Raw genomic sequence first — 15,676 nt, forward strand, 5'->3', positions numbered from 1 at the left:
CAATAGCGAGGCTATATAAAAGGGGTGCCGGTACAGAGTCAATGTGCGGGGACACCGGTTAGTCGAGCAAATTGAGGTAATATGTATGACTTAAAGTGACTATGCATAGATAATAAACAGAGAGTAGCAGCAGCGTAAGAGGGGTCTGGGTAGCCATTTGATTAGCTGTTCAGGAGTCTTATGGCTTGGGGGTAGAAGCTGTTTAGAAGCCTTTTCTACCTAGAGTTGGCTCTCCGGTACCGCTTGCCCTGTGGTAGCGAGGAGAACAGTCTATGACTATGGTGACTGGAGTCTTTGACAATTTTTAGGGCCTTCCTCCAACACCGCCTGGTATAGAGGTCCTGGATGGCAGGAAGCTTGGCCCCAGTGATGTACTAGGCTGTACGCACTACCCTCTGTAGTGCCTTGCGGTCAGAGGCCGAGCAGTTACCATACCTGGCAGTGATGCAACCAGTCAGGATGCTCTCGATGGTGCAGCTGTAGAACCTTTTGAGGATCTGAGGACCCATGCCGAATCTTTTCAGTCTCCTGAGAGGGCTTTATCGTGCCCTCTTCACAGCTGTCTTGGTGTGTTTGGACCAGGACAGTTTGTTGGTGATGTGGACACCAAGGAACTTGAAGCTATCAACCTGCTCCACTACAGCCCTGATGATGAGAATGGGGTCGTGCTCGGTCCATGCAGTCGTGAGTGAACAGGGAGTAGAGGAGGGGATTGAGCACGCACCCAAGGGGCCCGCCCCTGTGTTGAGGATCAGCGTGTGTTGTTACCTACCTTTACCACCTGGGGGCGTCCCGTCAGGAAGTCCAGGATCCAGTTGCAGAGGGAGGTGTTTAATCCCAGGGTCCTTAGCATTTAGATGATAATAAGAGGTGAAACCTGATCCTTGATTAGCAGTCCTTCTCTGAATTGCTTTGTGAATACAGCCCACAGGGCAGGAACCCCATATATTCTGCTCCACTGCATTTTTGAGGTGACGAAAATGTAAAAGAAATACAATTGAGATTCCAAAGATGATGGTTTGTGCAGTTTTGACAAAGACTGAATTGGTAAGACAGCCCAAACAAATCTGTGACCAGGTTAATGTCGCCTTGCTTGACACCACACATGCAGATCAGCGCCTTTGCAGTTCCCTGGATGTGAGCTCAAATGGCATATTGCTTTCTAGGGTGTGTGTGTGTGCGCGCGTGCCAAGACTGAGCTATTCATCTCACATTACATACTGTCTGTCAAAGTGGACCACGTGGACAGCGATAGACATAAATGACAAATGAAAACCAAAGGGTCAAACATTTTATTACAGATTTCTACACACTGAATGTTTTGTACATTGTTTACAAAATTGAAGGATTTCATGCTTCAAAATCTCAGTCCGATTTGAAAAAGGTTTTATTTAGAAACGTGTCAATGTAAAACCAAGTCAAATGTTCAAATAATCATAGTTTCTTGCTAGGGAATTTATCTTGAGTAGAAAAATGAGAAGTGCTAACTGTTTTTCCGGGATGAGACACATAGAAACAGTATGACTTAGAATTTACATCCCCATTCGAGGAATTCTATTTCTATGCAGAAAGAAGACATTTTCCATTTTTGAGCAGGAAGCGAAGACAAAATGGTGTATGAGTGATTGAGTGACTTTTACTGTTGGTCAGGTCTCCCCGACCAAATGGGTATGTTAAAGAGGGATACTAATTCATTGCAAAAATTGAAAAACAGATCTTAAAAAATTAAAATAAATGTTTTAATGAAAAGTTGTGTTTTGCACAATACAACTCACCCATATGAGGATGTTAGGTTTCCATGAAAAGGTTATTGGATGAAAATTGCAATCATTAGATACATTTCCAAAACAATCATGTTTGATGTCAGGCGCCATCGTATTCAAAACGCTTATTAACGTATTCAAAACGGCAAACAGTAGACTGGTTATGACCTATTTCAGTTGCGTGGCATTCTGTTGGAAAAACATGACATCAGAGAGAGCCACTGCATTCTGTCATGGTAAAATAAATAGTTACTTGAAAAAAAAAAAGGCTACACTCTCAGAGTTGCATCTCACCCAGTGCTATCAGAGTTCAGGGTCATGTTCAGAAACAAAATGTTCCTTTACTGTTGCAAAGTGGTTTAAAGCATTTCGCTACGATGTGCCCTAATGAACAAGACTTGAGGGGCAGCCATACTGAGATATGAATTTCATGTTTTTTTCCCCCACGGGAATAATAATAATAAAAATAAATGAATCTCTACTGTTGTTCAGTGCAGGGACCAGTAGCCATCTGTGGCTTTGCTGGTCTAGTTATTATTAACAAACCCCCCAAAAAGCATAAATATGTTAACATTTTAAAAATAACTGCAATAACTGAGAAGAATAATGACCCAAAGACTCCATGGCAAATGAAATGTAGGCAAGCTAGTTGTCTCTAGCTTGAGTGCAAGTCTGTTTGTGCCATCAATCCAACTCCTTGTCATGCAATGTTTGGCTTGACAAGGAGAACAAGAGTTGGCAAGAGCACAAAAAGATCTGGCACCAGGCTAAATTGACTCCCTTCTTAAAGCATGACAGTACTGACTTAGAAAGCAGCCTTGCTTTTGTGGAGACAACTTACTTTCTCAACATTCTCAAATGGCTATGATGTCACATCAAAACTGAACTCTTCCATCTAACAACATGACTTAGCCCAACCCCCACAATCCCCCCCACAATCCCGCCATTTTCAAACATGGGTAAAGTGTAGGTAGCCTGGGTACCAGTCTGTTTGTTCCATCATTCCACAAACAAATCTGGTACCCAGGCTAAAGATTAGGTAGTAACAAACGCTGTGTGAGTATGGTAGCCATGCTTAGACATATTTGTGTATTTTTAAACCAAACATTATAAATATTAGTTTGCCATGTACACACCTTCTAGAAACACCCATTGAAAAGCTGCATGATCCAACCTTTGAAAAATAAACATTGGAAAAGATAAGTGCCTGAGCACAGAACTCAGATCTCACGCTGTTATGAGTTCATCTTACTTATTTACACCAATTCAGCTGGCAAACCACTGTACAAAATGTGCTACTCACCTTTAGGGGCCCCTTATCTCAAATGTAGACAGTATATGCAACAAAAAAAAAGCACATACAAAACAAAAATTCACTTTCCTTTCACTGCAACGGATGCATTCTGAAAAACCAGCTGGTTTCATTTGGTGTCCGGCGTCATCGTCATTGAAGGGTAACGATAGTGGCTTGTTTTGTCCGTCTGCATCTAGCTGGGCATGAGGAGAGATGGGGCTTTCTCGATGGGCAGCATGAACTGTGGGCAGCAGGGTCCGACACGGAGCGGTGCCATGCCAGTCAGACGGGAGTCCAGGAGCATCGGGGCGGCTCCGTAGAGGAGGGGGGCAGGGGCCAGCCACGGTGCTGCCGGGTGACCAGGGTGTCCAGGCTCTAGTAGCGGAGCAGAGGTGTTCTGTGGGCCGCACTGGATGGAGCCAGGAGGGAGGCTCCCCACTGTAACCTGGCAGCCGGGGCAGTGCAGAGAGGAGGCGGACAAGGCTGGTTCAGTGTCGGGCTGGGGGTGTGGGTCGGTGTGGCTTAGCGAAGTGAGGATAGAGCCCCATAGACACAGTATAGAGGTCTGGGAGGAGGTTGGCGAGCCATGGTTGTGGTCGTCGTGGGTGTGCAGAGTGCCAGGCCGGCGGTTGTGACTGTCGTTGCCCAAGACGCAGCAGCGAGGGAGGTCGGATGCTGGACTGGTGGTCTCTGGGACTGGGAGCAGGCCTAGTGGTGGTGGAGAGAGGCTGGAGCTCAGCAGGGGGACTTGGCGGACTGGGGCCAGGGGCTGGCTGCTCCTGGGGAGGCTGGTGGCGATAAGGCCCGCGACACTGGTCAGATACACCAGCCCCAGCATGCAGGTCACCTGGAGAGAGGCGAGGACGTGGATTTAGTAGATTTCTTTCATTATGTTTTTCCTTTCCCCCCCCAAACTGACTACTTTCAAAAGTGTTGCTTCTTTCAATCAACACCTAGTTTTTCGTGGGTTTCTGCAATTTGCAGTTTTCGGAAATTGATGCGATGGAAATGTTATACTTGTGCTTTTCTTATAACTAATTTCTGTGTTCTATTCAAGTGCTGTTCTAATAACCAATTCCCTCACTTATCAGTATCTACAATGTCAGTAGGCCCAAACCTTGTTTTGAAAACGAAAGATATTTCAGTTTCAAGGTCCCAGCTTAGAGAGAAGAAGCCTTGCGAGGTATTGGTCACATGTATGACCCAGTATTGAATTACTTATGCAAATATAAGTTGTCTGTGTATAGCTGTATATAAGACAACTGCTGAGACTGCCTCAGCAGAGCTTCTGACAGATGTTCACTATGGTGCATTAAGTTTGATGGAACCTCTCCAGCGCGCTGACAATAAACAATGATTCATTTAAGATTGACTTTGAGTGTCCCTGTGTAAGTATTTCCATGACATTGACATGTTACTTTCAGGTGTGTTTTTGAGACTAGTGTCGTGTCATTTCGGCACAAAACAGGAAGAAAAAAAAACATACTACCTGAACGTGTCAAATAAGAAATGCTATTTTCTAGATCAAAATGTTCTGCTACAGTGTGCCCATACTGAGCATGACCCACAACTCAGTCCTTCAGTGCACCCCACTGCCCCTGCCCTCTGACCCTTCCTCACCTTGGCAAAGTGCAGGTAGATGGCCGTCAGTGCCTGTCGCCACGCCGCCTGCTCCAGCAGCACACAGAGGTCGGTGTAGGTGAACCAGCCTCGCTTCATCCCCTGCTTCTCTGCAATACTGGAGTCACAACAGGCCTGAGTTAGTACACACACTCTATGCAAACACAGAGAGAGAGATGGACGTAGAACAGAGCCTGGCAAACAAATGACAACGCGCATGTGACACACACAACCAACCCTTTGTTTGAACTAGCAGCTAGCTCTGTATCAGATCTACAGTCCCTATGCCAGGCAAATTACCACAAGAACTCGACACTACTAATTTAGTTATTCTCTGAAAAATCACAGGGCCTACAAAAATAGAAGTCTCTATGACATTCCCAACCCTTCATAGCTTCTTGTGTTTCCAATGGTTCTAATGCATTAGGAGTCACACACCCACCCTGACACACAGGCCAATTTGTTTGTTTTTTTACAAGAAGCCCAAACAGATCAAATATTTGACTAAAACAATCATTTCAAATCTGGCATACAGTATATGTGATCGTATACAAATGTACCTCTATTATGCATAGGAATACTTTGGAACAGAGTTACAGAATTAAAAACGCATGGAAATATTTTGGTGTTTTTACATTATTTTATGTTCAACAACAAACTTAGGTGGCCAAATAAAATCACCCACGGGCCAAATTCGGCCCGCAGGGCGACAGTTGGGGAAACCTGCACTAGCATGAAAAACTATCTACGTGAAAACAAGAACCACAAACCTGGTTTCGAGTTGATTCAGTATGCCAAAGTAGTCCCCGGGCTCAGTGAAGAGGCTCCACTCCTGAAACACAGAAGTGAGAGCAGCTGTCAGATTATAAATTATGGCCATACAAATACAGTATAATGGGATTTAAAAATTAGTGATGCGCGGGTTGACACAAACTACAGTCCCTGTGGTTATAACAGCAGGCGGGTGGGTCTAGGGTCATGAAATATTGTGTGGATGACAGGGGGAGGGGGGGGGGGGATGCGCAGCTTGCGCAGAGAAGCACGAGAGCGAACTTCACTCAACTTTCCAGAGTTTTACCCCTTAGTTTACTTGAAGAGTTTGGACACGCCTACTCATTCAAAAGGTTTTTGTGTTTTGTTTATTTGTACCATTTTTGACATTGTAGAATAATAGCAAAGACATCAAACCACCACATGTAGAAACCACAAAGTGTTAAACTAATCAAAATATATTCTATATTTGAGACTCTTCAAAGTAGCCACCCTTTGCCTTGACAGCTTTGCGCACTCTTGGCATTCTCTCAACCAGCTTCACGAGGAATGTTTTTCCAACAGTCTTGAAGGAGTTCCTACATATTGTATGCTGAATACTTGTAGGCTGCTTTTCCGTCACTCTGTGGTCCAACTCAACCGAAACCATCTCAAATTGGGTTGATGTCAGGGGATTGTGGAGGCCAGGTCATCTGATGCAGCACTCGCCGTTCTTTGTCAAATAGTCCTTACACAGCCTGGAGGTGTGTTGGGTAATTGTCCTGTTGAAAAACAAATGATAGTCCCACTAAGCGCAAACCAGATGGGATTGCTGCAGAATGCTGTGGTAGCCATGCTGGTCAAGTGTGCCTTGAATTCTAAATAAATCACTGAGTGTCACCAGCAATGCACCTCCACACCTAAATGCTTCACGGTGGGATTCACACATGCAGAGATCATCCGTTCACCTACTCTGCTTCTCACAAAGACACGGTTTGAACTCATCAGACCAAAGGGCAGATTTCCACCGGTCTAATGTCAATTGCTCGTGTTTCTTGGCCCAAGCAAGTCTCTTCTTCTTCATATTGGTGTCCTTTAGTAGTGGTTTCTTTGCAGCAATTTGACCATGAAGGTCAAATTGAACTCTGAACAGCTGATGTTGAGATGTGTCTGTTACTCTAACAAACTTATCCTCTGCAGCAGAGGTAACTCTGGGTCTTCCTTTCTTGTGGCAGTCCTCATGAGAGCCAGTTTCATCATAGCACTTGATGGTTTTTGTAACTGAACTTGAAGAAACTTTCAAAGTTACACACACCCCCCCCCCCGATACACCCCAATCGTAAAATGCTTTTGGGAAGGGGCCAGGCAGAAAAAGTGACAATGTCAAGTTAAATTCAATAAGAGAAAAGCTATGAAATGGAGAGTTGAAAATAAAGAATAGAAAGAAAAGTAATGTTTGGAAAAGATTTGGTGAAGTGGTAAAAGAGGATGATAGCCGGCTATGTTATGCGTGATGATTGTGAGGCGCTATACTTCAAATATGACACTTCAAGGGAACTGTAGCCTACTGTTCAGATGGGTTAAATGGAAACTGAAATCTGGACACTGACTTTAGGTCTATAACCTCTCACACAGCCTTAATATTAACTCCAGCAGAATTGAGCATTTCTTGCAATAAAATGATACACCAAATGTAGGAAACATTTTGACTCGAAAAGGATGAGAGAAATATCATTTCTTTCTTTCAGCATCTTGAGAGAAAGTGAATGCGCAGTTAGATATCGTCTGTAGAGGTGCTATCTTTATCAGCATCATAAAAGCTGATAGTATTTCAACCACATTAAATATGCATCCAAGCCGAACTGACATTTTTTCAGAAACCCGTTGGGTCATTTTCACAGCTTCCTACTTCCTTACAACCAGTCAGTCACACTGATGCTATTTGGAAATTTACACAGAAAATATTTTCTCCCGGTTCCTGAACATCTTTGCTCCATTAAAGAAGCAGAGACAACAGAACATTTTTACCAATGTCAACTAATTTGAAGCATTCCTTCTATCGATTTATGACATTATTCTGGTGAGCAAGGGTTTATTTAGTCTTCTAGGGAAACAATGACAGAAGAGAAGCTGCATGTATCTAATTATAGACAAGATGGCTAAAAAAGCCTACCAAAATGTCAGATTTTTTAATCAGAAACATATCTAAAATCAGGCAAAAAAAGTGTTCTGCCAGGGGGGGGGGGGGGGGGGGGGGGGGGGACTAACGGTTGACCCACGCCCCACTATTAAATATATGGCTCTGAGTAGGACCACACGTTTCTGGGCCTGTGGTGTAGTATGTAATACTACGTATAACTTACAATGGCGTGGAGGAAATTCATCTCCAGAGTGTTGACAGTCTGGACGTCCAGTTTCCCAGCTGCCCCCCACTCGTCGTTGAACACCTCCTCGTCCTCCCCTTCGTCGTACAAATACTTGCTGGCAACCATCTGGAGGAAAGGCGACACGGGATTAGGAGGTTAAGATCAGTCCATGTGTCATAGAAAGCAAGTTGTGTTTGCATCCATCTCCTCACACATACTACACAGGAGATTCCATCTGATTAATTCTATTACTTGTTATTTTTTTGACTTGAACATTGTTATTGACTGATGTACTGCATTGTTGAAGCTATCACATAAGCATTTTGCTGCGTCTTCTATACCTGCTGTAAACTGTGCGTGACGAGTAAAATGTGATTTGATAACATGACAGGATGCTTTCCCAGACACACTCTTACGTCTACCCCTGGTCTAAAAACACATTGCGGGTGGCTGCGGGAAATTCTAAATTGAACAAGAATTGGGTGTAGTATATGGGTCTGGGCTCTACATGCCCAGCAATTACAGAGACCCATGTTCATAACAAGCTGTACTGTGCCCATCACATGCATAGCCATGGCCTAATTCTGGTGAGAGGACCTAATACTTATCACATGGGCTAAATAGCCTTTGCCTAATTCTGGCGGGACAACCGGTGAGTCACAAATGGCACCCATTCCAATTAATCCAAAAAAAATGTGTCACATGCTTTCGTAAACAACAGGTGTAGACAAACAGTGAAATGCAGATCTTGGGTCTGGTCATAAGCAGTACACTACAAGGGGAATAGGGTGCCATTTCAGACGCATCCAACCTTTGGCCCACATACCATGGAGATAAGGAAGAGGTCCGAGGAGGAGATCTTTTGCAGGTATTCGGGGTTCCTGTGTCGTAGCCTTTCGATGTAGACCAGGGCCAACATCATGGCACATGGAGAGATGCACGCCTCCCTGAAAAACAGACCACCCACCTACATGAAGTTATGGAGACCATTACACGCCCAGAAAGGATAACAAGTGTCAACACTCACTGATAACATACCTCGCGACATGAGCAGCATATTTCTTGTGCAGTTTTCGAATTGGGCTCGGGGCAGATTTCTGAAGGAGTTCCACAGCAATATCTAGAAATAATTTTCCGAACATAAGAATCAAATCAATCAAATTCACAACACAGTCACACGCGGACAGGACATAACCTAACAGACAGAATAGCTAACCTGTAACAGGACAGGAAAGGGAATCTGGAGAGCCGTCTTGCTCCAGGCCATAGTACAATCGCTTCCGCACTCTCTCTGACAGTTTCTGATGTCCAGGAAGAAACTGTGAAGGCAGATCAGAGAGCAAAGTAAATCATTGAGCGAAGGGCCGACATGACAAAAACGAACCTGAAATAACGCTAACGTCAAGTTAGCCAACTTTACACAACCAAGTCATGTCAACACGGTTGGAATAAGTTAGCAATCCCACAAATTGCCTCTTATAGTCGGTTATCCTACTGTGTTTGCTGGCTACCGTTCTACGAGGTTAACGTTCGCTTCAACTTCACGAGTTGTCACCTAAATCCAGAACAGCCACAATCACATGTAGCTAACGTTAGCAGGCTGGTTAGCTTCGTTAACGCGTGAGCTAGTACAATACTGTCCAGTAAGCGTTAACCTTGCCGTGTTTTGATGTTCAATTATAAGGCATACAACACGTTTTGTTTAACCTGGTATGCGTATTTAAAATGCGATTATTACCAAATAGGTCACATCAACCCGTTTGCGGTCATATTTAACCACCTAAACTAGCCAACTCAGCTAGCTAGTTAACTTACCGTAAACTCCTGAAAGTCAGAAAACTGAAATGTTCGTTCACTAAACAATTCGTCGAAATCCATGCTGGTCTATCCAACATTAGCCAAATAGTAGAAATAGAAAACTCGAGCTGGGGAATTTTTTTTATATATATATATATATATATATATATATATAAAAAACGGCGTCTGGTATTACTCAGGCTAGCTACCTAGCACAACAATAACCTCCGTTGTAACGTCTGACAAGCCCGCTTATAAAACCAATCAGCAGCTGAGATGGAGGGAGGGAACAGTTTTGAGAACAGTTATGCAACGTACTGTATGGATACAAAATGTCTCATAATATAAAGCTATCAATATGGTAAATTAGCAAAAACAGAGCCCACTTTGTCATTATACATCTTTAATTATACCATTTATTAACATATATACAAAGAAAAAACAAACCATTGATGTATTTGACTTCCAGGCATGGACAGATGCCACACACACACACAGTCACTCTTCCAAAGGCAAAGATCACACTACAGACAAACTATGCCCCCAAATCACATTTTAAAAAAGTTTGACATTGTGTCAAAGCAGTTAATATCTTTTCAAACATTTCTGGAAGGCACAAATGGAACGGCATCAAACACATTTATTTGATACCATTCCACCTATCCGCTCCAGCCATTGCCACAAGCCCGTTCTCCCCAATGAAGGTGCCACCAACCTCCTGTGGTGTCAATGTCACTCATGTCACAGATAACATTTCAAATTCATGGCGCATTAGTGTAAATCATTTGACTGCACCAGTTTGCGCACATTGTACACCTACAAATGATTGACTGCTGTAGTGGTGGAGCAATTATTTTAGCAGAACAACTCTAGCTCTTTGGTATTACTTCTGCAGTCACAAATGCTCAAATGCATTTGGGATTCATCTATTTATTTCACAGTCTGCAATAACTTTTCATGATGTAAAGTCTGCTGTGCACTATATGGATGGTAAGTATGTCCGTTTTTACGTCCCCTTGATTAATGCAGACAGTTTCCAATTCAACCCCAAACCCATAACCCTAGGAGACTTAACATAGATTTAAAGTCCCCATTCTCTCTCAAATAAACTAAAGTTCAGCTAAATGGCTAGATCTTCCCTTATGGCCCTTTTTAAAATCAATTAAACAGAATTTGACAATGAATAAATGGAGTGTGATTATTATCAACAGATACTGACAAACTCCACACTGCCTTGGGAATGCAAGGCATAGATATTTACAAATTCAAACAGACTAATTTCTTCCATTAAAATAAAGATACACTTGACAGTAGTTCTGTACTCAAAACGGGTAGCAGCATACAGGCTTGAGGATTGGGTTCATTCATAGATTAAGGTTTGCTTTTCCGCTACTAATTTTGTCAATTCTATCGATTCTGTTCTCTTTAATATACTGCCAGTAGTTCTTATTGATCACCATTGGTGACAATTCAAAGTTTTACATGTATCAGTCAACACCTAGACTGTACTGTACATGACAATGCCCAAGTCTGATTGGAGTAAAATTGATGCAGCTCTAAAAATCTCATTTACAATGAACCTGTTCAATAAGATCTGCTGTAAATACAACAAATTCACTTCTCAACCCCTAAACATTAGTCAACCATTTAAAGTGTCGTGAGACTGTGCCAAACTGCCGATACCTGCGCTTAAGGTATTCGTCTACTTTGGACTTGCTGCCGCTTCTGTGGACGGCTGCAATCAAACGACTTCAGACAGCAAGAAGACGGATTATACTGAATCAGTCGGCACTAATCACTCCTGCACAGACGCACGTAACATAACTGGTACAGTAGTGTTTTTCAACAGACTGTGGGATGAGACAACAGCCACGGATCATTTGGAGAAATCATGATTTTGCAGGTGTTTGCATCATTCAAATTTTGGAAGGGGAGGGAACATTTGGCTTCTAAACGTGCCCATAACTTGCAGAAAGGGGGGGGACTACTACTTAAAAAAAAAAAAATCTGTTAATTAACCTAATGAACACGATCCTGAATACACTTAAAAACAACTGGCCTGAGGCATTCACGGTACAAACATTTTGATTGAATGATCAAACATAAAATACCCAATAAATATGTGCTTAAAATTTTACTCATAACAGAATTAACCTCGATGGACGGATACCCTAAAAAATACAAAACAGCCTTTTGTCCTCCTCTGTCTCCTCACAATGTCTACATATTCTTGACCTCTCACTCAAGACTCAGTGGCTCCTGTGGCCTGCAGTGACTGATGGGGGCTGTAGTTTCTCAGACTTCCTGTCTTTGGCTTCGGTGTCAGAGGCTGAGTCGGAGTCCTGTGCCCGTTGCTGCTTCATCCACATGTCACAGTACAACCCTTCCTTAGCTAGCAGTTCATCATGCCTGGGAGGAAGAAAGTAGAGAATATGTAGTTACAATGGGGACACACAATCACCATTACCATCATCAAGTACAATGTCAAGATGTTCCCACTATATGGTGTTGAGAATAGGACTATTGTGTGAGAAGCATCCAACATTGGCCTGTCCCATTCTTGGCATTTACATAAATTCTTTAGATGTTTGTTTCTTGAAGAGCATAAAACAATATTTTGATTGGAATAGGCTTGTGGAGTGTGCAGCAATCGAACAAACACTCTTTCAACCATTCAACTCACCGTCCTCGCTCTGCTATCTGACCGTCACTTAGTACAAGAATCTGGTTGGCACCGATGATGGTCGACAACCTGAAGACAGACAATTCACAATCTGACTACAGACCGGACAGATCCAAACCATACAAACTCAGCATTAGAGGGGGGGAAATGTGTGTGTCCTAATCACAGGAGGTTGTTGGCACCTTAATTGAGGAGGACAGGCTCGTGGTAATGGCTGGAGTGGAATGGTATCCAACACATCATGATGCAATTCCATTCGCTCCGTTCTAGCCATTATTATAAGCCGTCCTCCCCTCAGCCTCCACTGATCATACTGTATGGGTTCCCTCTATACATGCATCTTGTTCCAACAGAGCCATCGCATACCTGTGAGCCACGACGATGGTGGTCCGATTGGAGCACACTTTGGTGAGCGACGCCTGAATGTTGCGCTCCGTCTGTGTGTCGAGAGCAGATGTGGCCTGTGCAGAGGGAAAACTTTACGAGATAAGTAACATATTCGAGTTCGGTGAACTCGTATTAATCCACTGTAACACAATACGAAAGGGGATCAGTGGTGTGGGGGCAAACATTGTCCCTCTTCAAATATGTTAAGAATGCATCTTTGCTTCTTCTCGTTCTTGAAGAAATATCTGATCTGACATGGCTGGACTGGTGAAAGCTAATTGATCGAGCCAATGCGTTCACCTAGGGTTGCACATTTTGGGAAAATATTCAGAGGTGGAAACTTTCCGTGGGAAAATATGGGAATAAACACAAATATATGCAAAGTAATATTAATACTATTTAAATGTAGATGTTTTTTGAATTGGATATATTTACCATATCATATGGAGACAGAAACATAAACCTTTTACCTTGTCATAAGTAGACATAATTGTAAATGATTAAATCCTTCCAATAGAAATAAAAAATACAATTTAGTTAAGAATTGAACTTTAATTAAATGAGTTGACTCTTCACATGGGATGATTTCACTGAATAATAAAAGGGAATACTGAATGATCCCCAATTATCCATTGCATCTCCCAAAAACGTTTTCAACATATTGTTAAAGTTGGACGTTTACATACACCTTAGCCAAGTACATTTAAACTAAGTTTTTCACAATTCCTGACATTTAATCCCAGTAAAAATTCAGTCTTATGTCAGTTAGGATCATCACATTATTTGAAGAATATGAAATGTCAGAATAATAGTAGAGAGAATGATTTATTTCAGCTTTTATTTCTTTCATCACATTCCCAGTGGGTCAGAAGTTTACATACACTCAATTAGTATTTGGTAGCATTGCCTTTAAATTGTTTAACTTGGGTCAAACGTTTCGGGTAGCCTTCCACAAGCTGGGTGAATTTTGGCCCATTCCTCCTGACAGAGCTGGTGTAACTGAGTCAGGTTTGTAGGCCTCTTTGCTCGCACACGCTTTTTCAGTTCTGCCCACAAATGTTCTATAGTATTGGGGTCAGGGCTTTGTGATGGCCACTCCAATACCTTGACATTGTTGTCCTTAAAGCCACTTTGCAACAACTTTGGAAGTATGCTTGGGGTCACTGTCCATTTGGAAGACCCATTTGCGACCAAGCTTGAACTTCCTGACTGATGTTGTGAGATGTTGCTTCAATATATCCACATAATTTTCCTACCTCATGATGCCATCTATTTTGTGAAGTGCACCAGTCCCTCCTGCAGCAAAGCACTGCCACAACGTGATGCTGCCATCCCCGTGCATCACGGTTGGGATGGTGTTCTTTGGCTTGCAAGCCTCCCCCTTTCTCCTCCAAACAGAATGATGGTCATTATGGCCAAACAGTTCTATTTTTGTTTCATCAGACCAGAAGACATCTCTCCAAAAAGTACAATCTTTGTCCCCATGTAAAGCTGCAAACTGTAGTCAGGGTTTTTTATGGCGGTTTTGGAGCAGTGGTTCTTCCTTGATGAGCGGCCTTTCAGGTTATGTCGATATAGGACTTGTTTTACTGTGGATATAGATACTTTTGTACCTGTTTCCTCCAGCATCTTCACAAGGTCATTTGCTGTTGTTCTGGGATTAATTTGCACTTTTCGCACCAAAGTACATTCATCTCTAGGAGACAGAACGCGTCTCCTTCCTGAGCGGTATGATGGCTGTGTGGTCCTATGGTGTTTATACTTGTGTACTATTGTTTTTACAAATGAACGTGGTACCTTCAGGCGTGAGGACATTTCTCCCAAGGATGAACCAGACTTGTGGAGGTCTAAAACATTTTTCTGAGGTCTTGGCTGATTTCTTTAGATTTTCCCATGATGCCAAGCAAAAATGCACTGAGTTTGAAGGTAGGCCTTGAAATACATCCACAGGTACACCTCCAATTGACTCAAATTATGTCAATTAGCCTATCAGAAGCTTCTAAAGCCATGATATAATTTTCTGGAATGTTCCAGGCTGTTTAAAGGCACCATCAACTTAGTGTATGTAAACGTCTGACCCACTGGAATTGTGATACAATGAACTATAAGTGAAATAATCTGTCTGCAAACAATTGTTGGAAAAATTACTTGTGTCATGAACAAAGTAGTTGTCCTAACCGTTGCGTATTGCGTGCTTTGGTGTGTGTTCCCAAACAAGGACCAGTTGCGCTCTGAGGCGGCTGATGATGGTGGGATTTGGAGGATGATGGAGGCAACAGGGGAAAGAGCCCAAGATCCACAAAGTTCCTTCCACCAGGTGGCTAATGAGATATGTTGGCACGACTGGCATATTGCATTTCCACCCCAAAGCTCTTGCTTGGAAGTGTACTTGCCAGATTGCCAAGAACCTTGCCCTCATCCAGACCAAGGTAGCGAGACACGATAGTGATGACACCATAAGCCTTGTTGATCTCTGCGCCAGACAGGATGCTCTTGCCAACATACTTGGGGTCCAACATGTACGCTGCATTGTGTATGGGCTTCAGGCAGAAGTCTTTATGCTTTTTGATGTATTTCAGAACTGCAGTTTCCTCTGCTTGGAGCAACAGTGAAGTGGGCATGGCAGTCCGTATTTCTTCTCTTACATCTGCAAGCAGAGTCTGAACATCAGACAGGATAGCATTGTCTCCCTCAATCCGTGCAATGGCTACTGCTATAGGTTTCAGGATTTTCAGGCTGCTTACCCCTCTCTCCCAAAATACATAATCCAGGAGGATCCTCTCGATGGGGCTGTCCACATCGGCGGACTTTGATATGGCCATTTCTTGGAGAGACTCCTTCCTCTCCAGGAGACTGTCAAACATGATGACAACACCACCCCAACGGGTGTTGCTGGGCAGCTTCACTGTGGTGCTCTTATTCTTCTCACTTTGCTTGGTGAGGTAGATTGCTGCTATAACTTGATGACCCTTTACATACCTAACCATTTCCTTGGCTCTCTTGCAGAGTGTATCCA

The 15,676-nt window shown here is 43.0% G+C and overlaps 2 protein-coding genes across 3 annotated transcripts in view; both read right to left on the reverse strand.

Moving 5' to 3' along the window:
- Positions 1-1,277: 1,277 nt before the first annotated feature.
- On the reverse strand, positions 1,278-9,839 carry LOC139413110 (cyclin Pas1/PHO80 domain containing 1). Its single transcript, XM_071160172.1, has 8 exons — positions 9,609-9,839; positions 9,010-9,112; positions 8,832-8,913; positions 8,620-8,740; positions 7,791-7,919; positions 5,448-5,509; positions 4,678-4,795; positions 1,278-3,904 (listed from the first exon to the last, which is right to left on the reverse strand). The coding sequence occupies exons 1-8, from the start codon at positions 9,669-9,671 to the stop codon at positions 3,251-3,253; spliced, it is 1,332 nt and encodes a 443-aa protein (XP_071016273.1). The 5' UTR covers positions 9,672-9,839; the 3' UTR covers positions 1,278-3,250.
- Positions 9,840-9,976: 137 nt separating this feature from the next.
- The window catches only part of LOC139413124 (ATP-binding cassette sub-family B member 6-like), a 28,912-nt gene continuing 23,212 nt past the window's right edge, over positions 9,977-15,676 (reverse strand). For both annotated transcript variants that reach the window (XM_071160200.1, XM_071160201.1), the window contains 3 exons: positions 12,640-12,734; positions 12,274-12,342; positions 9,977-11,999 (listed from right to left, as the gene is read on the reverse strand). In XM_071160200.1, the coding sequence (XP_071016301.1) occupies positions 11,840-11,999; positions 12,274-12,342; positions 12,640-12,734 (324 nt within the window). In that variant the 3' untranslated portion in view covers positions 9,977-11,839. The remainder of the gene's footprint in view (positions 12,000-12,273; positions 12,343-12,639; positions 12,735-15,676) is intronic.

The sequence above is a fragment of the Oncorhynchus clarkii genome, chromosome 7 (assembly GCF_045791955.1).
Source record: "Oncorhynchus clarkii lewisi isolate Uvic-CL-2024 chromosome 7, UVic_Ocla_1.0, whole genome shotgun sequence".
NCBI lineage: Eukaryota > Metazoa > Chordata > Actinopteri > Salmoniformes > Salmonidae > Oncorhynchus > Oncorhynchus clarkii.

Excerpts from the sequence above, each read along its gene's own strand:
- LOC139413110 (XM_071160172.1), bottom strand. The coding sequence starts at position 9,671 with ATGGATTTCGACGAATTGTTTAGTGAACGAACATTTCAGTTTTCTGAC. Across the intron at positions 8,914-9,009 it reads CCTTTCCTGTCCTGTTACAG|ATATTGCTGTGGAACTCCTT; the intron begins GTTAGCTATTCT and ends AATTATTTCTAG. Across the intron at positions 8,741-8,831 it reads TATGCTGCTCATGTCGCGAG|GGAGGCGTGCATCTCTCCAT; the intron begins GTATGTTATCAG and ends TCTGTTTTTCAG.